Raw genomic sequence first — 18,941 nt, 5'->3', positions numbered from 1 at the left:
ATTTTAGGGAGATAAGAAGATGAACGATTTTAATATTCCACACTATTAGTCACCAACAACTGATATAGATAACATCATACTACGTGTACTATATTTTGTTACATTTTAGAATATGTTTGTCTCCGAAGTACCGTTAAAGTACCATTTGTAAAGGTATATTAATCCCTTTATAAAATATTTACCCCTAGATGTCATATTGAACTCTTCTAGCTTGGTAACGTTTAATCTTATCACTAGGGATATTTTGGCATTAGATCGGTTTATTGTTTGCTTATCAAATGCTGTTTATCTTTAAAAAGTAATTTCATTGAATGAATCTGTCTATATAAATTGAACATATGAGAATATTGAACGTTTATTCTTGTTATATTTATAAAAGATGTAGATTTTTAGTGTTGGCACCCCCGTAAAAATTACAAAGTGATCTACTCTACTCCCTTGGCACCAACTCACGCGCGGTTTAGCGAGACTTCTGACGTCACGGCGTGTCCTTTTCACTTCCGGCTGTTTTCAGAGTTGTCGAGAACAGAACAACATGGTAAGACTTGTCTGCAATTTTATAATATTTTAGACATTTATAGAAAACTTTAACAGCATAAATCAGTAGTATGACATGTATTGAACATGTAAACATGATATTTATCTTTCAATTGTTGAGTTTTGTGTTAGAAACGTGCGTTTTTGTCGAGTGGACTTTGAGCCAAGTGCTGCGTTTTGCCACGTATGCTGTTTTCGAAGATTTCTCAACTACGAAATTCCCATATGCTGTCCGAAATCGGGATGGAAAAATGCTTACAGTCACTCAATTGAAACATTAGGTAATGAAAAGCCAAGATCCAACGATATTTAAGCTTTTCTTAAGTCTTCCTGGGAAGAAAAGAACATTTTTATAGTCTCTGTATTAATTGGGGGAGGGGGGCTTGCTGATTTATACAGTATGCACCACTATGCAGTAACGTTTGACTACGTGCAAAATTACCTAAAATGTATCTCTGAAAGTATGAATTATCTGAGATTGATTTTATCTAAAGTTTGTGGCAGTCAAATTTCACAGCATGGAAAAAATCAGCCCAACTCACCCCAAGACAAATTATTAAGTTTTGCACACTGACTGTGGAAGACAATTTCAACATTTACATTTAACAAGAGAATTCTTATTTTTTTCCAGCCTGCACCAGCGAGCCAGCAAAATGTCGGGGCCCGGGCCCCCTCCAGCAAGGCCGTCACACCGCGGGCCGGGGGAGGCAGCCAGCTCAGACAAAGGTGGGTGTACAGTAGTCTAGATCCAAAGGGCGGAGGTTTGAACCCTGCTCGGACATGGTTTTACAGGTTTCACTAGTCCTTTTTGATGTAAAACTGGCAACCCTACATATGGGGAAACATCAAACCTCTGTTTATGAAAGAACCCAACAGCAAGCGTGCCTTACTGAAAATGTGAGTTCCAGTGAGGCCGCATTGCACTTCTAGCTACCCGGCTAGTGATAAAGCACCATGCTTTAATTCAGTCTGAGATTGAATTTTTTTACATGTAATACATTTTTTAGAATGAAATTTAGCTGAAAGAAACATCCTTTTATTGATATTAATTTATGTATGCCACTGGTCGGGATCTATTCTATAGTATAAAGACACTGAGAGTTTATGTAGCACAGACTAGAGTTACAGCCACTGATTTGAATATCAAGCAATAACAAGTTTAGATTTACAGATTTTTAAGCAATAACAACTTATTGTGTTGTTAATGTTCCAGGAAAGCCCCATCCTCAGCCTCCAGAGGCCAGGCCAGGGCTACAGGTAACACTGCTGGGATGTGGCGGTTCTACACAGAGGACTCTCCTGGACTCAAAGTGTATGTTAACTTCTTATTACTGTAAATACATTTAAGTTTGTGTGGTTTTATTTCGCGCTAAGGGGAAATGGAGTGTTCACTGTGGTTTTAATTTCACGGCAGTGCTATAGTCATAGACAGCTACAGGATTGGACAAAAATGTTCACGGTGGTTTTAAGTTCACGGTGAAATGGTCGCCACGAAAACCGCGAACATAAAACCACCGCAAACATGTCTGCATTTAAAGTATCATAACTGTAGAATTTACTAGAAATATGATTAACATTCTCCCTCCTAACTGCTGTTATTTTGCCTTACCCTTTTGCATACTCTGCAAGTTTAGGCCTCAGGTATTGAATCCTATGTGTATTGACTATTGTTGTTTTGTTGTTGTTTACAGTGGCCCTGTCCCCGTTCTTGTGATGAGCCTGCTGTTCATTGCCTCAGTCTTCATGCTGCACATCTGGGGCAAGTACACGAGAGGAGGCTAGGGGGTGCCGCTACACAGTCTACCAACTCCAGCCAACCACCAATCACCATACAGAATCAACATAAACATTTTAGTCTCTTGTACTGTAACATTTTTTAACTCAAAGCTTTGAGTTTATGTTATATTAGCCCCCTAAAGTAAAATAAGTCTGTATGAACTGGAATTTTATATTTAAAGAAAGTACCTTTCTTTTTTCACAAGGAAACTTTCTTTCCTTTTGTCCATGAACAAAGCTTTGTCATTGAGCATTGTTTCATGTACAAGAGTGTCCAGAAGATAAATTAAGGATTGTAAAAGCATAGTGACCATTAGTTATGATAATAAGTAGCGTGTAGTACAAAACAGGTTATTTTTGACCATTCCAAGTTTTAAGTTCCAGCTACATAACAGTTTGTATATGGATGTTTTGTTGTACCTTCTATACCTTGATGGTACTTGGAGACTGACATGATACTTTTCTTCTCTGTTAAACATGTTTACCTTGGTAAACAAAATTGATTGTGATATTTTGACAATAAATTCTCATATACCAGTATGTTAGTCCACTGGACTCTCCTTTATTTTCTTGAATGTACTTTCATGTAACACGCCAGCTTTGCTGCATTGCAGTAGCTGGTTATATTACACTGAACGACCTGTCACGCCTAGGCTTTGCACATCTGACTGCTAGCATTCTTTAAAGCTATCTTGTGAGGATGCACCATTGGACTTGGTGGTAATGAGTTTCACTTTACAAATATTTCAATGCCTCAATCCTGGGTTAACAATGTGACTATTTCTTGTTCCTTTCTGAGCTGGTATCAGATACTTAGTAGTCAGTGCATCCACCAGTTTTTATGAGTCATTTTGTACATGAAGCATCCTGCAAATGCATTTAAGTTCGTGTGGTTTTTATTTCTCGGTAGGGACAAAATGAAGTGTTCGTTTGAAACAATAGTAGCGCTACAGTCATGGTGGGCAAAAAGTTTTGCGGTGGTTTTAAGTTCGCGCTGAAGGGTTAACCGCAAACATAAAACCACCACAAACATTTCTGCATTTACAGCAGTCTAAACATAATGCATCTTCTTTCTCCCGAGTCTATACCTACCCGCTTCATTGATATGTTTAGTGAGTGAAAATGCTGTATAGGATTTATATTTTAGAAGCATGCCAGCTTCATTGATGTGTTAAGTGAGATCACAATTTATAGCGTTTGACGAAGTCATAAGCGTGAAATTGTGTTTCTGCAGTAACACAGTTATGTTGAAATGTACGCAGGTGAAGACTGATGAGGGTGTGTCATCCAGGTGTGCGAGTGCAGACGGGATAAGAAGATGAGACATGCTGGGATGTTCATTCGAGGTCGCTACAACAGCCTGCTTCACTTTGTTTTTTGAATGTTATTTAGCAAGAAAACCCAGAGAAGAAAGTTGTTTTGCATTGGGCTTTGGTGTACGTCCCCCTTTTTTTTCTTTGCCTTCAAATACAATGGGAGGTTTTTTTAGACAAGATGCAGTGCTTGAACCAGGTGGCGCTCTCCCCCCACACAAGTGTCATGTGTTGTTATTGTGTACGCATCTTGGGGAGGGGTGAAACTAGTGTGATGCAGAAATGACAATACTGTTTTGTATCTATATTTTAGAAGCATGAGCCACCACTTGTTCAGGTTGCCCCTTCTGGTCCTCAACCCTCTCCATGACAGCTCTGGTGTACTCTGTCAAGTACTCGTCATGTTTCTCCTCCGGTATGTACTTCAGCTGGGACAAGACAGGACGTAACACGCCCTTCCACCCCTCCTCGTCGAGTGGTTCGTCCTGTGGGGGTCCGGGATGACCCAGGCATTCGTTGACCTTGAAGCCGCACTCCTCCAGTAAAGTCTGCATGCCGACAATGTTGTCACTCGGCCAGGGATGGAGGTTATACTCAAAATCCTTTAGAAACAGAGAGGACAATACTGTGGTATAGTCATATCCAGTGAAAAAAGCATGTTACCACTTTTTAATCCGGACCCTAGGCCTGATACAAAGATTCATCGATAAATAAAACAAAACGGGGCTAAAACATGTCATCCCGTCAAAGTTGATTGGATATTTTACAATTTTGGGATATATAGTCCACTGAATTGTACCTTCAAATGCCAATCTTTATTTCTGAATTTGAGCCCCTTCAACATGCTCTAGGCACCATCACCTCCAACGTGGGACCCCTATTTTACATCCCTTCTGAAAGACAGGTGCAGCCCCAACTGAGATGTCTTGGCCCAGAATTTGAAACCGGGTCTCCCAGTCTTGTAACCAGGAGCTCAACTGTGAGGCTGCTACCAATTGAGCTACAGGGACATCCCTCATGATAATATGCTTTAAACTTATTAGAAAAATACCATTAAGTAATGCCTCCAGTTGGGGAGGTCAATATCGCTGACCCCTGCAGTGTCCAGTAGACAGTTGATGACCAGCTGGCCACCTGGCTGCAGACAGCTGCAGATGTTCCGCAGACAGGTGCGTTTGTCCTGGATCCAGTGCAGCATGGTGAAACAAGTGGCTTTGGTGAAGAACCCCTCCCACTCTGACCTCATGGCCGTGGGATGAGAAGCGTCAGCCACGTAAAAGGATGTGTTCTCTGTAGAGTTGTGCTCTGTTGCAAAACTGGAAGTGTGCAAGCTTGTTATCAGACAGGTGCATTTCACGTTTTGCAGGTAGATAGGTATGCTGTTTTTGTGTTCTTGGTCAAAATTTGTGCTCTAAAGCAAAAGTGGTAGTGCACAAGCTTGTAGAATTGTGCTCTGTTGCAAATCTGGAAGTGCGCAAGCTTACTAGTGGAGAGGTGCATTTCAAATTTTGCACGTATTAGGATTTTTTTTGCACTTATGACGTCAAGTCAACATTTGATAGTATCACTTACTTACCGAATGAAATTATCTGATAAGTCGAATCCGACCACAGCCTTGACCCCTGTCTGCTGGGCCATGAACTTGGTGACTTCGCCTGTGCCACACCCTACATCAAGTACAAGGTCACCCTCCTTCCACTGGACATACCTGTGGGGGTCAAAGGTGAGAGTGTGAGAGTGTGATAAAGGTAGTTCTTCGACTAACAGCAAAAATGATGAGGGATTGAGAGAAGGTTGAAAAGATTGAAGGAAGGAGCCTGATCTCACTTGTTTATAAGGTCCATAGCTACATTCTGTTGTTCCCCTCTGTTACTGGCATACTGTTCAGCATTGTCCATATCCATGGCAATGGACTAACCAACAACAAAGTTGAAAGTCAACGATCCATTACAAGGAATGTATTGACCAGGTAAAGAACCATATCAATGTTGGTATTATCATGAAATCATCAAAAATGGTTTATGTTGCCCATGCCCCGGAATCTCTTATGATCTTACATGCCTACATGGATAATACAAATGATTAGAAATTATCCAAGGAGGTTAAACATATGATCTTTGTTCTCAATACAGAAGGCTTACTACAAATTTTGGATGACAATGAATACAGTACACATGTAACATTGCATTGAACAATACAAAACAATAGTCTTGTCACATTACCGTCAATGCTGATAGCTACAGCTTCTACTCAACCAAAGATTTTGCTCTTCTCTACTCTTCTCTACTCTGCACAACACACCTGAAATAGTTCTGACACACCACTCTGACCTTAAGTTTCCCATGGGTCAACAACCTGGCGGTCACTCAAATGTATTTAGTGTGTAGCGAACACGCATGTCCGTCTGCATTTCTTTGTGAAGTGGCTAGGTGGCGCATATGTAGCGCACATTGAAAGTAGCATTCTGTGTCTGTGGATTAGTCATTACTAGTATGTGATCATCAATGGTGATAAAATGGTAAAGATCCCATGGCATTTTAGAGGCCATTGACGCACTGTATCTTGCATGGACACGGTATTGGAAGACGGAGTCCATCGCTCTCATTCCACCGCCTTTTACCTCCCAAACCGAAGCAAGGTACCCATTTTTACACCTGGGTGGAGTGTCGTGTTGAGTGCCTCTCCCAAGGACACAACGTCTAGCCCAGTGCAGCCGGGCATTGAACCCGTGACCTCTAGGCCATCGAACCCATATCGATTCCGTGAACGTAGCCGCTAATTGAGGTCCATAACCCACATGTTTTTCGTCTAAGACCTCGGCTTACATTTATAGACGGGTTAGCAATTTCTTCTCCCTTCCTGTCACGACGTAAGTGTTCACCCTGAACTTTTCCAATCATGGTTTGAATTGTTTACTTCAATATGCATCTAGGACAAGGTATGACTCGTAGCAACCGATCAGTCGCATTTTTGGCGATGCCTCGGGGTGGGTCCTGTTATATAGTAGTGAAAAAGAGGAAATAAATGTTCGCGGGGATTTAATTTCGCTGTGAGGAGAAAATGGAGTGTTTGTGGTGGTTTTAAGTTCGCGGTTAAAACTGCCGTGCAGGGCTTTACTGTAAAAGGCAAAATGCTAACGATGTTTTTTTTAGTTCGTGGTGAACAGGTTACTGTAAAATATGTGAACATAAAACCAACCAAACCAATATTAAGGCCCGAAACTCGGATTTTGACAGTCAGTTTATTTAGTCATTTCTATACATGACAACACTATCACAATGTATGGCGACGTCCATGGTGCAAAGATATGACTTAGTTGTAATGTGAAAACTCACTAAAATCGTCGCCGAGGTTTTTGTACGGTTTTTAAGTGCTCAAAGTATGAAGTTATTACAAGAATGTGCTAGCTAGACAGTGTTAGTAAATGTCACTGCGAGCATTTTTCTTATTTCCATTTTTGGTCCCTACTATTGCTTTGTTTGCCTTTAATAGTAGTTGTTGAACACAGTGATAAGTTGTACATGTCCTAAAATGACAAATGTGGTCATATAGACACACCTTCCAATGATGAATTGTGATACATTCTCCGCTGGATTATCACTTCAGCACCAAGAACAAAACCAATCGGTGTGCTAGGGTTGGACACTTGAGTGCAGTGCCACCGAAAACCGCCAGGCGTCATCCATGTAAATGGAAGACGCACATATGGCTTATGAAAAAGTCCAAAGTACTAGTAAATTGGAAGTATACCATCTGCGACCTGGACTGTTCCTAATTAGGTGTTGATTAACATGAAAGTTTTAGATCTTTATTTCTAATCCTTGCAATTGGATGTCCCAACCAAGCTTCCTATGACGTATTTGTAATATGAGAATTTAGAGAAAGTTAACACCATTAACATACGCGTCTCGTTGTCATGGTGACTACCATACGTCAAACTCCTCCGCCTCTGTACGGTATAAAGCGTCACCACTGAGAGAGACCAGTGCTTAATTGGACTGTGGCTATACTTTAGTGTAGCCACTCTAGCGAGTTTTCCGGGGAAGCGACGCTTATCCAAATGCCACACGTTTGAGAGGTCTATAAATCTTTTGAAGATATCGGCAGGTACAGGCAATATGTAGAAAGCGGTGGAACCGAGTACAGCTCGCGTTTTTCCCGTTGCGGGTCTCTCTCAGTTCACACCCCGGTAACATGGAAGGTAGCGGGGATTTCTCGTTAGGGAACGGTTCGAACCAGAGCCTCCCCACGGCCTTTCCTGGTTTCCAGCGGGATGAGACGCTGGCGACGATCGAGGTGGGCGTGCTGGGCGCGATGATGTTTCTGGCGCTGGGCGGGAACCTGTGCGTACTGGCAGACATCTACCACAGCAGACGGCACCACAGACGGATGCACCTTTTTCTCACACATCTCTGGTTAGTCAAACATTCTGTACATTGTTCTTTTTATCAAATTATGTATATTTAAGGTGGTCAGTATTCATTTAGCTAAGCTATTGATTTCCAAAGGGGCCCGTTGCAAAATCGTGACAAATCAGGACACAAAAAAGGATTGCCTTTTGTTGATAATGTTCTGTTATCAAGGTAAAACATTTGAAGAAATTGTAATACATCGCGAATATAATTGGTTTGGAAAACACATTGATTACTTTTCATTTGTCTTTGTTGAAATGTTGTAAATAAGCCTCATTTTTATGATTTCACATCATAAAACGTTCGATAAGGTAATTCCTTTGAGGTAAAAACTTGACAAACGAGACTATCAAGACTTTATCGCTTTTTAATGTGTAAGACATAACAACAAACAAAAATTCAGGACAATTATAGATCTGTCAAACCAAGCAACTAACAAGTTGCGACAAAGAAACGTTCCCAGCGGTAGCTATAGCAGACATACGTACCGGGTCAACTCTTAACCGGGTACCGCCACATTGAAAAACAAAGCACGGAAAAATGTGGTATACCAAGGCCTTTTCAAGAATGTCTTTAACATTTATATCTAGAATGTACATGCTCCATTAGTAAATCTCTTTAAATTCACATTCAAAAAAAGGTGTTGGTCCTAATTAGAATACCCGCCGGAATTATGAGAGCAAACTTGAGCAGATATGTTACGCATAGTTGTAATCAACAAATCTCTCTACACTTATCCGTTGAGGTGTTAATCACATTGAATGTGGAACAACCGACGGGTACACATGATTCTGTAGACTTTCATCCTTCGGATTTCATTAGACCGCGCGCGCACGTATTACCGACACCTTGGCGGAGGTGTTTCATTTACGACTCAACGGTGTGGTAGGCATTTAAGTACCGCGATGATTTGAATCAATCAACTGCCAAATAAACTGATGTTATATTGGCCTGTTTCCTTCCGTTTGAGCTACGCCTGTAATAGCTATCTTCTTTGATACGTGAAACGAATGACAGAAAGGAAAATGAATAACGTATGAAGTACATAGTAAAGTGAAGGTTATCTCGAACTAGTTACGGCTCACTGAAGAGCTAATCTTTCACTGATGGTAACGGGGAAGACAGGCGCTATGTATAGTATATACAGGTTTATTGTACCGGGAAAATTCCGCTAACGTTAGATGTTTTCGTACAATTAACAGCAGGCCACGGCTTAGCGTCCCGTTCTAAGGACGCCCCACTATGTGTATTTCGCTGAATTTCACTATTGAGTCGGACCCGATCTAAACTTACATTGCTACTTTTGTCTTACACAATACAAAAGTTCGTCTTACACGATTCAACAGTTACTCGAGCAACAGAATAAGTTTTGTAAAGAAAACAAAACAAAACGAAACGTACCCATGCAGGCCAGTTACTTGCGTAACTTTTGGCATTGTGCATGTTCTTACCTGGATTTCTAACCTTCATGGACTTACTTTTATCTTATTTTTTTCCAGTATTGCAGATTTAGCCGTTGCCTTGATGAACATCCTCCCCCAGTTAATCTGGGATGTGACCGGCCGTTTCCTTGCCGGTGACGTCACTTGTAGAGTTGTGAAGTTCTTCCAGCTGGCCTCCCTGTACGGGTCGTCCTACGTCCTGGTAGCCACCGCCATGGACCGCTACTCCGCCATATGCCACCCCATGTCCGTCCTCACCAAGACGTCCAAGCACCCCAAGCGCGTCATCCTGCTCAGCTGGTGTCTCTCCCTCCTCTTCGCCGTGCCGCAAGTACAGATCTTCTCGTTCCGGGAAGTGGTGGAGGGGACGGGGATGTACGACTGTTGGGGACAGTTCCAGGAGGGCTGGGGGCAGAAGGCTTACGTCACCTGGTGCTGTCTGTCTCTGTTCGCGGCCCCCTGCCTCATCATAGCCTTCGTCTACGTGCTGATCTGCCGCCAGGTGTGGAAGAGTTTCCAGAGCGGTAATCTGGATGAGGTGACGACCCGGCGAGGGGTCAAGGTCACCCGTCACCGCCAGTTGACCATGAGACCGAGGACTCACATGGGGATCGACTTCACCGCCACCAAGGTCAAGACCGTGCAGATGACGCTGGTCATCGTCATCGCTTACGTCGTGTGCTGGTCGCCGTTCTTCGTGGTGCAGTTGTGGCACACTTGGGACCCGCACGCACCGTTCCAAGGTAAGGGCACGACATATATACGACTGAAAGACAATTGTTTACACTACTATGTACGTCAGACCGCTTCAAATGTGGATAAAGCATTCGCCTTGCATGCGAACGGGTTCAATCCGATCCGAAACATGCCATAGACTTTGAAAATGGTACATATATGTTTTCTTTTAATAGCGCCCAGCTCTTATGGAAACGAGTATGGTAGTTGGACACACACCATTACTAGTGCACAGGCCCCCTGCTAAAGTGCTATATTGCTTACAAGCGCGCGCTCGCGCTCGTACAGTTTACGAGCCAAGGGGTCTTGAACTTTGACCAATGGACCACAATGCAGCGCGACCGCACATGCGCACTACGAACTGCTGAAATGACTGATTCTTCAAGGTCAATTAAGGACGACGTCTGACAGAAAGACCTTTATAACCTTCATGTTCATTCACATGGCTGATTACATCAAAAGGGATTGGTACGGTACCGTTAATAATTTTCTTTTCTGCTGGATTGGCATGATTTAATCATACGTTCGGTGAACTTTGGAAAAATTTGAATCCAGATGTTCTGATACAACGTTACTATTGGGTTTTAGGGTAGACTGATTGAATCGCGCTATAGTGACCGACTGAACATCCATAAAAGCCCAGAACAGCGGAGTTTGCGTTACACTGACTAGTTTTAGGGCAAAAGCGTTGGGTAGGGTTATGTTGGGGCGACTTAGCACTTTTGAAAAATTGGACCCCATATGTTCAGATATAACGTTACTATTTGTTTTTAGGGCAATGAGAAAACCGTCGGGTAGGGTTATATTGGTGCGACTTAGCACTTTTGGAAAATTTGGATCCAGATGTTCTGATATATAATGTTACTCTTTGTTTTTAGGGCAATGGGAAAAACCGTTGGCCAGTAGGGTTATATTGCTGACTTAGCACTTTTGAAAAATTGCAATCCATATGTTCACATATAACGTTACAATTTACGCCAAAAATATTTACTCAAGCAAGTGGATAGAGTTTTCTAGTTGCTTGAGAAACTATTTTTGGGCGTATCTTATTACCTGGATGTCTAACCTTCATCAACGTTACAATTTGTATTGTGAAAATAGTATAATGGAAGGGACTTCTTCTCATAGCCACTTAAACACTATCTTGTACTACAGTATTCCTAAAATGACCGGGAGTCAGTGGCATGACACTAGACGACTAGACTTCATGATTAGGACAAAGGGACGGTTTACCACGACATGGACAGCACACTTAGATAATGCCAAAATGATGTTGGCGCCATTTGTAGTGTGAAACACGTTAGAGATAATGTTTAATTATTGGCAGTGGCGTCGAATGGCTGATTGGCTATGTAAACACGAGATCGATAGGCCACGGGTCTGACTCTTGGTATTTCTGGCTAGACGTTGTGACCTGGGAAAGGCACTTTACACGACTTTCCTCACTCGAGCTCCACCCAGGTGGAAATGACTATCTGATTTCGGTTGGGGAGGTAAATACGGTGGAAGGAGAGGATCCGCCTTCCAATACAGTTCCCTAGCTAGCACAGCGGTTAACAACCCACAGCCCTTACGGCCTCAAAAAGGCCATGGAGCTAGCTTTACCTGTCCTTTTTTAATTATTGCGAGCAGTTCCTGTCAATTGTTTCCACTGCCCAAATGACAACTTTAATTAAAACATGGAACGAAATTTGATCTAACAGCACTAATTACATCACACCATGCACTTGACATTAACGTTCTCCATGGTATGGAATGATCGTAGTATGAATTGACAACGGGAATCTAAAGGAAGAAATTTAATTACAGAACCGTGTTTGGCTTTTCTCTTAATTAAGTCGATTGTATGGCGATATGAGGTAGATTAAAGAAACTACAAATACAACTTGACAAAAAAGTTCGAAAACTTAGTTTTGGTCAATTATATCTCCGTTGATACTTCCAGCAAATTCACTGTGCTATATATATGATTCGGATGGTTATTTAGTGTCTTTACAATGATATTCCGTTTGTTAGGATTATACATTCGTGGGTTGATTACAAGGGCTACTCATGTGAATTACCTAGATATACTAACTTATTTCCGGTTTAAACATAAGGGAGTTCCTCGCCAAAGATTTTTGCAATGTTCTCGCACATTTCACGACAGAAGGGGCACCAGAAATGAGCCACACAGCTCTGGCTTCTTCCCCACTCTCTCACGTACTGATGTTCTATAGAGCGAAAATGATGACAGTGATGGAATGCCCTATAGTTTAAAGCTATGCATCGAACTGTAAGTTATGTTGCTTTGTCTAAAGTAAGGCCCACCACTTCTGAGCACCTCTCTTGCTCCCAACAGAGTGTGATTGAACCCATGTGGCCAGACACACTGAATGCACGCGATATCCCAGAATAAACGCCTCGTCTATTGAATGTAGACGCGTTCATATATCACTGCGAGCGCGAAAGGGTTTTCCTAACTACCCAAGGGCGAATGGAACTTTTCCAGCATATCAGCACCAGCAGCTGCTTGGCGTCCTTCAGAATATTAGTAATGCGTGCAACGATAATGTTACCACATACGGTCTTGTTCACCATTAGGTTGTTTTAGAAATGTTCTATGTTCTTTCGCGTGAGCGAGGACTTGTCAAACATAAAGGAAAGTCAATATTTGATACATCAGGATACCTACTTAGAGAATATGCCTCTGAGGCATTGCATTGTCATTGCAATGCATCTTAGTCACGATAAACAGTTAGAAAATGCCAAGTCCAGCGAGACCATATTGTTAAAGTTCAGTTGACTTTCCCTCTTGTAACACTGGTGGCAGCGGTGGGATTTGAACCAAGCCATCGTAGCGACTGTGAAATGAACCATACAATACACTGGGATTTCAAATTGACAAGATGCATGGATCATTAGTTAGGGTTAGGTTGCCATGTTGGCAGCCTAGGATACCCAACGGGAGGTGTCTCCAGTAAAAGTTGTCGATAACCTTTTAAGAAATCCTGGAACCGAACATCTAATCGAACCCAAGACGCAGAACCTAGCTCACAAAGATTGAAAGCAAGGCTATCACTGCTCTCCTCCCGTTTCAAGATAGATACGCGCGTGAAGAACATGCTCAGCATCCAGAACTCTATTAGCTTAAGTAATCTCTGTATAGACAGCTCCGACAAGAAGCTGGTCTGTTGAAGAATGATACGGAGAAAAGCTTCTTAGACTTGATGGATGTGGGGCTCTCCGAAGGTCCTCTTTCTCATTACTTGTCTCATGGCCCGTGTGATTAGACGGCGTAAAACGGCTTCGTTGGTTTGATACATGCGGTTCATTGTAAAGATACAGTCTAGATATATTTGGTAGTAATATGTTTTGTCTTGGCCCCGGGCTGTTTCATTCAGTTAGTGTGGTATTGGGTTTACACTTTACAGCAAGCAACTCGATACTTTAATAGGCTACTTTTTCTGAAGCAATCTTGATTGTGTCCAACAAGTTGTTAACCAAATGCTTGAGTTGAATTGGTGGGCGGTTATAACGGTCAAATCACTTTCTAGATTGAATGAGGCTTGTTATGGATTAAGACAGCAATATATCTGAACGATAATCTAAATCAAGGTGCTGCTAAAAATGGAAAGTGATTTTTGTCAACTTGTGTTTATGAGAACCACGAGATATTGAACGGACAGATTACTTTGAAATCTTGCAGCTTGTAAAAATACACAAAATGTGCAAGAAATAGAAGACTTACGTAAGATCAAGGGATTTCATTCGCTTAGAAAGCTGTCAGTTCACAGAAAAGTGGGCGATGCTTATGGGATTTGTATGATCAAAAGTGCGGTTTTACCAAACACTTGGATCGTATATAATCCGCCTTGGAGACTAAGCCCTCTCTGCAACGTCTCAGGTGGTGTATACAAACTGATAGCCAAGGAGACGGCGAGTCGGAAGAAAAGAAAATAAGGAGAGCTGGTTTGGGACCTATTACAGCGTTTTTGAAGGCACAGGGCGCACCAGAGCACTTACAGTTTCGTCCCTCACGTCTGAGATGCTATTGATCTGACACACAGCAAATGTTCGGTCGTCGTGTGCAGATAGAAGAATCCGGTTAGAGTGCTTTGAAATCGATGTTTGAAGGCTGGGACTGAGTGACGGTTTTTCGTTTGTGTTCAGTATTTGGACAGACGTGGACATGTTGCAGTTGGCTTTGATGGTTCAAATGACGTAGGTTGTGCCATCAGAGATCAAAAGTATCCATCCTTCTTTCCGCTTGCTCAAACAAATTTGACACATTTGATCCTATAGATAAATTCAATCATACTTTAGGCTAATACTTTGATTCTATCCGGGACAATTAGGGCTAGGGCATAGACTGGCCCACTGCAGTATTCTTGAGAATTCAAGTGAAAAATTGCCTAGAATGCCATAAAGGCATTGAAGAACTTAGCTTTATGTGTTGTATGTTTTGAAATAGTGGCGGACATTCTACAAAAAATTTACATACATTTAGGATATATCATCAAGTTTGATAGCTTTGGTAATGTCTATAGTTATAAGTTCTGTTGTTTTCTCTGATTTCTTTGTTCCTAGTTTCATTTCAGTTAATCACAGCTCAAGCTCGGACATCTAAAGATATTCTGACCCTAGCTCCCAAATATCCACTATTAGATGTCTTTAGCTCAAAAAGTGACTACAAGAAAAATGCTAACAGATAGAATACAGAATTACTGCACCCGACGTCATTTTTTAGACCTATAGCTTTCAGTAACAGCCAGCTTTCTCCAACTTTCTGAACGTCAACCATTGAATATCCCCTTTTTCCATGAATATTTTGATTACATAGGTTTGTTATGGCGTACTTGTTGAAGTATGTATCTATTAGACTCTATGCATTTGTAAGCTGTTGAGATTGCTTTTTGTCATTGCGTAGGCTTTGGGAGGAAATAAGCTTTGCACAAGTAGCACTTGAGTTCCTCCCAGTCTGTGTTTGATCTTACTGAGGGGCGCTTTTCGACAGGAAGTTCAAGCCCAAGGCTAATGCAGAGGTAATGACTTTCCCTGATGTGGCAGGCAACAGCAGCTTCCTTCATCCCACTTCAATTTCTGTCAGTAAGTAAGTCCTGATCTTTGATGAGGAGACCATGTAGGTTGATTCTGAGAAGATTATTGACAAGCAACTCTCATTTGTTTCCGCTACTCCGGACCATCTCATTCGACCAGCAAGGGGCTTATAGATATCGATTGCCGTTGGGATCTCGTCAGTGTCTCGTTTTTGGTGGTACACTGATCCCTGGCCTTGAGATACAATTTCCTGTAATGCCACAGTTTCCTGTAATGCCTCAACAGTTGAACTTACATTTAGAGGATTTCACTTTAATCTCTAAGAGAAGAAAAATCATGTTGCAATGGATTCTGTTCAACTGGATATCAAAGGCCAGCTGATGATTGGTCGTATGTAGACTATCTCTGTGGCGATTCAACTGAAAAAATAGAAGGTTATGAAGAATTAAACTATCTATCTGGGCACGTGAGTTTTATTCACGTGTGACGTCAACAATGGGTCAAAGGTTGTTGGAAGTCGATATCACCCCCCGTCCCGGTTGAGAGAATGTTGGTGTGCCCCGATGTAGATTGCCGCCTTTACTCCTCTCACAAAGTAGAGTACGGTATTCAGAGTGTACGGTACGGTATCCGGTATCCAGAATATCAACACCCTCCAACCCTTTGACGTACTGCTGACGTCAATATGAATAAAACTCACGTGTCCAGACAGCTGAGGAAGACTGAGCGAATCAGTCGAAAATTCTGGCCGGTGAGTACATTCTATTGAGTTCGAGAACCGCTTAATTTTTCATGATGTATTTTACCAACTCAGATTAACTCTCCTGCTAAAATATAGAAAGTTGTGACAGCATATGTTTTGAAAGTTGTTCAGACCAGTGGTAGCGAAACATTATTATCACGACCAGTGGAAGATTAGCTCTCCAGCAAGCTAAATCTAGATAGAAATCACTATCCTTTTTTCTTTCCTCAAATGTTGGACGAAAAGAAGCCGCAAAGCGTGTGTGTAGCCCATTACTCCATCCACTTCACTACAAGACATTTGCATGAAGCTGGTCGATGAATGGACATACCCATTCACAACCTGATGGACATGTATCGTAAGTGCGCTGACGGCTTTTTAATGGGCATATCGGTAAGCAGTTTGTTATTCACAAGACACGATCAAAATAGAACAAGAAAGTGTGCATTTGTGAGAAAACGCGCCATATTCTTTCCCCATTCAAAATGATTTTCAGCCCATTTTAAACATACCAAAATTACTTTTCATAATGAATTTAACATTTAGCTCCATAATTTCATCACAACTATTCATGAATAGCAATAGTACACTGTGCAGGTACTTGACATTTGAAGTGCAATATATTTTGTAGTTGGCCAAAAAACAGCTTTAATTACAACATACGAGGCTGAAATATAATATATGCACATCACATCTGTATTAATTGCAATAACCATCAATTAGCCGATGTAATTACTTTTTGGCGTACAGATTTGTTGAACGGGCATGTTTATATTAAATCCAACGGCTTGTCAAATGAAAGTCTACAATTACAACTTCAAGCTTTGCATAAAGCTATCTGATGCAGAGAAACCTCCGTGTTTAATGTATCTAGTTTCATTAGTGGTAAGTAAGTTGATAAAGCTGAAACATTTGATAGCTGCAGTTTCTTATACTTTTCTAGGGAGAAGTAAGGTACTTGGAAAGTTTGCATTCGATAAGTATGAAATAAAGTCAAACCAGTGTTCTCTATTAGATTGAATTCGAATCTGACATAAGGTACTTTGTAGAATTACTAGCTGTAGGCACTAGGTCGCAAACATTTCCACAATGATTCAATATTTACTGCTACAAAACTATTCTAGGCCACAACCTATCTTAGGGTACGGCAACTTTTGCCCGACGATTGTCGCATGACCGTCGCACGATCGCAAATGAGGGCATTCTTGTGATAGTCGTGCATATGTCGTACAGAATACATCTTTGTTGTAACGAAAACGGCTGTGTTTCATCCTTGTCGGCGGTCGGTTCTGTCACAGCTTGCTCGAATACTCTACAACATCAGAATCGTACGACAGCGTACGACGAATGTGATCGCGCCGTTGAACATATGCTAGATTTGGGGTTATTTTCTTGCGGCTTTCCTTCTTGCCACCTGAGAGTTCATTCACCGACCCATGTTCATGGTGAGAGCTTCTATAGTTAGCCGACATATTTCTACATTACCAAGCCTTATTCATGTCTTAAGTAATAGTCAATATTCCCAGAATGTTCTCCCAGGGAAATGAAATGACCCTGTTGGTGATTTGGAACGACCCTGGCGCACAACTACTACCGAATGGAAATCAGCGAAGTCCCCAAACCCTCGTATTTGGTTCCGTTAATGGCCGTCCGTGGGATGTGGCTATTACTCATTCGCTTCGAAGGACATATGATATAGATAACCTAGTACTTAGATGGAGATTGCGATTTTCTTCTTTGTAACCCTTGTAAGATGTAATCGCTTTGAGGATCGATCCCTGATTGTCTTTTTCTCAGATCTATTGTCCCCAAACCAAGCGTGACTTTCATTTCATTCAAGTTAAAGTGCCACAGGTTTTCAAGTTTAGGAGTCCTGATTGGTTTTTGAATAACGGGGTGGTCTCTACAACTTAGATTGACATTCGTGTCATCAGTAAATCGGCGCGCCTAGACGGTCTAGCCGGAAGACAGACTTCCAATATAACTTGACAAGCAATATAAAAGCCCGAGCTTGGCCCATCATATGGTCAGTGCTTCGGTTTATCTTTATGATTTCAGGCAGGATTTATGGGTAAGACTAACCTCGCCTGGTGCCCCCAATTCATCATCGTCTCGTCTTCTTTTCCTGACTAGTGTCAGTGTCAGATCAACCTGACAAGAACCGATGATGAGTTTCCTGCAGAAGAGATATGATAAGTTAAGCTGTGGCCGCAGCATAGCCTAGTGGTCATCTAAGAATACACATTTGACATTGACTTTGGACCAGGACTGACTCAGGCTTTAGAAGATTGACATCGTTACCAACCGTCCAACCACAGAGGAAGTCTGAAGGCCTGACACATGTCATGACTCAGGTCGATACGTGACGTCAGTCAAGCCTTGGGCACGGCTTCAGGGGCGATCTGTACAGCCCAGCTCTGTGTCCATGGCATTGACGGATGGCAAACACTTCAGCCCGAGGTATTCTATCTTCCGAAATGTTTCACTCAACGTGGAAACGGGTTTCTGAGGATTGACTCTCTCGTTGATTATTCTCTTGCAGCTCATCAGGACATGAACTAATCACATGTTTATTCCAAAATGTTACTCAAGTACCGACATAACGTGAGATTTTAACTGGGGGTAATTGTACAACAGTAATGAAAATCTGAGAGTAAGGGGAGCTCGTAAGATGTAAGTTGCAGCCTTGGTTCCATCTGTTGGAATGATGGAACACATTGAAGAAAGACTGATTGCAACTGCAGGACCTTTCAACTGCTACTGTTTCAGGACGGTAGTGATACGAGAACATGTACTGAATGCAAACGTTCTTACGGAATGTGGTGATGTGCCGTAACGTTGCAATGTCTGAGGAGCGCGGCACTGAGCTTCATCGCGACGACAGCATCTACGTGCGGCTGTTCACGGCTGTAGTGATGACTCCCCCGCATGCAGTTTCATTAGC

The 18,941-nt window shown here is 41.9% G+C and overlaps 3 protein-coding genes and 1 long non-coding RNA gene across 8 annotated transcripts in view; 2 read left to right on the top strand and 2 right to left on the bottom strand.

Moving 5' to 3' along the window:
* LOC136420653 (uncharacterized) overlaps positions 1 to 18,941 on the bottom strand; it is a 541,092-nt gene that overhangs the window by 457,234 nt on the left and 64,917 nt on the right. The window lies entirely within an intron of this gene.
* On the top strand, positions 413 to 2,853 carry LOC136420469 (protein transport protein Sec61 subunit beta-like). The gene is made up of 4 exons (XM_066407414.1): positions 413 to 538; positions 1,169 to 1,263; positions 1,751 to 1,849; positions 2,229 to 2,853. The coding sequence occupies exons 1-4, from the start codon at positions 536 to 538 to the stop codon at positions 2,317 to 2,319; spliced, it is 288 nt and encodes a 95-aa protein (XP_066263511.1). The 5' UTR covers positions 413 to 535; the 3' UTR covers positions 2,320 to 2,853.
* On the bottom strand, positions 2,856 to 5,979 carry LOC136420467 (juvenile hormone acid O-methyltransferase-like). Of its 3 annotated transcripts, none has more exons than XM_066407411.1 (5): positions 5,849 to 5,979; positions 5,454 to 5,539; positions 5,203 to 5,334; positions 4,678 to 4,942; positions 2,856 to 4,228 (listed from the first exon to the last, which is right to left on the bottom strand). In XM_066407411.1, the coding sequence occupies exons 2-5, from the start codon at positions 5,528 to 5,530 to the stop codon at positions 3,929 to 3,931; spliced, it is 774 nt and encodes a 257-aa protein (XP_066263508.1). In that variant the 5' UTR covers positions 5,531 to 5,539; positions 5,849 to 5,979; the 3' UTR covers positions 2,856 to 3,928. The 3 variants fall into 3 exon arrangements, with proteins under 3 accessions (XP_066263508.1, XP_066263509.1, XP_066263510.1); XM_066407412.1 differs by having other exon boundaries at positions 5,928 to 5,966; XM_066407413.1 differs by lacking the exon at positions 5,454 to 5,539 and having other exon boundaries at positions 5,849 to 5,960.
* LOC136420755 (isotocin receptor-like) overlaps positions 6,833 to 18,941 on the top strand; it is a 31,287-nt gene continuing 19,178 nt past the window's right edge. Inside the window, exons 1-2 of the mRNA XM_066407853.1 lie at positions 6,833 to 8,041; positions 9,538 to 10,223. Of these exons, the coding sequence (XP_066263950.1) occupies positions 7,821 to 8,041; positions 9,538 to 10,223 (907 nt within the window). The 5' untranslated portion in view covers positions 6,833 to 7,820. The remainder of the gene's footprint in view (positions 8,042 to 9,537; positions 10,224 to 18,941) is intronic.

This window comes from Branchiostoma lanceolatum, chromosome 15, assembly GCF_035083965.1.
Source record: "Branchiostoma lanceolatum isolate klBraLanc5 chromosome 15, klBraLanc5.hap2, whole genome shotgun sequence".
NCBI classification, from domain to species: domain Eukaryota; kingdom Metazoa; phylum Chordata; class Leptocardii; order Amphioxiformes; family Branchiostomatidae; genus Branchiostoma; species Branchiostoma lanceolatum.
Note: the sequence above shows the minus strand (reverse complement) of the source record. Positions and strands in the feature narration are given on the sequence as shown.

What these genes read in the sequence shown, in the direction of transcription:
- LOC136420467 (XM_066407411.1), bottom strand. Translation starts at nt 5,530, where the DNA reads ATGGATATGGACAATGCTGAACAGTATGCCAGTAACAGAGGGGAACAA. An exon ending in TTATCAGATAATTTCATTCG is followed by an intron (nt 4,943 to 5,202) that starts GTAAGTAAGTGA and finishes GCACACTTCCAG; the next exon opens with TTTTGCAACAGAGCACAACT. An exon ending in ACTGGAGGCATTACTTAATG is followed by an intron (nt 4,229 to 4,677) that starts GTATTTTTCTAA and finishes CTGTTTCTAAAG; the next exon opens with GATTTTGAGTATAACCTCCA.
- LOC136420469 (XM_066407414.1), top strand. An exon ending in GGCAGCCAGCTCAGACAAAG is followed by an intron (nt 1,264 to 1,750) that starts GTGGGTGTACAG and finishes TTAATGTTCCAG; the next exon opens with GAAAGCCCCATCCTCAGCCT. An exon ending in GACTCTCCTGGACTCAAAGT is followed by an intron (nt 1,850 to 2,228) that starts GTATGTTAACTT and finishes TGTTGTTTACAG; the next exon opens with TGGCCCTGTCCCCGTTCTTG.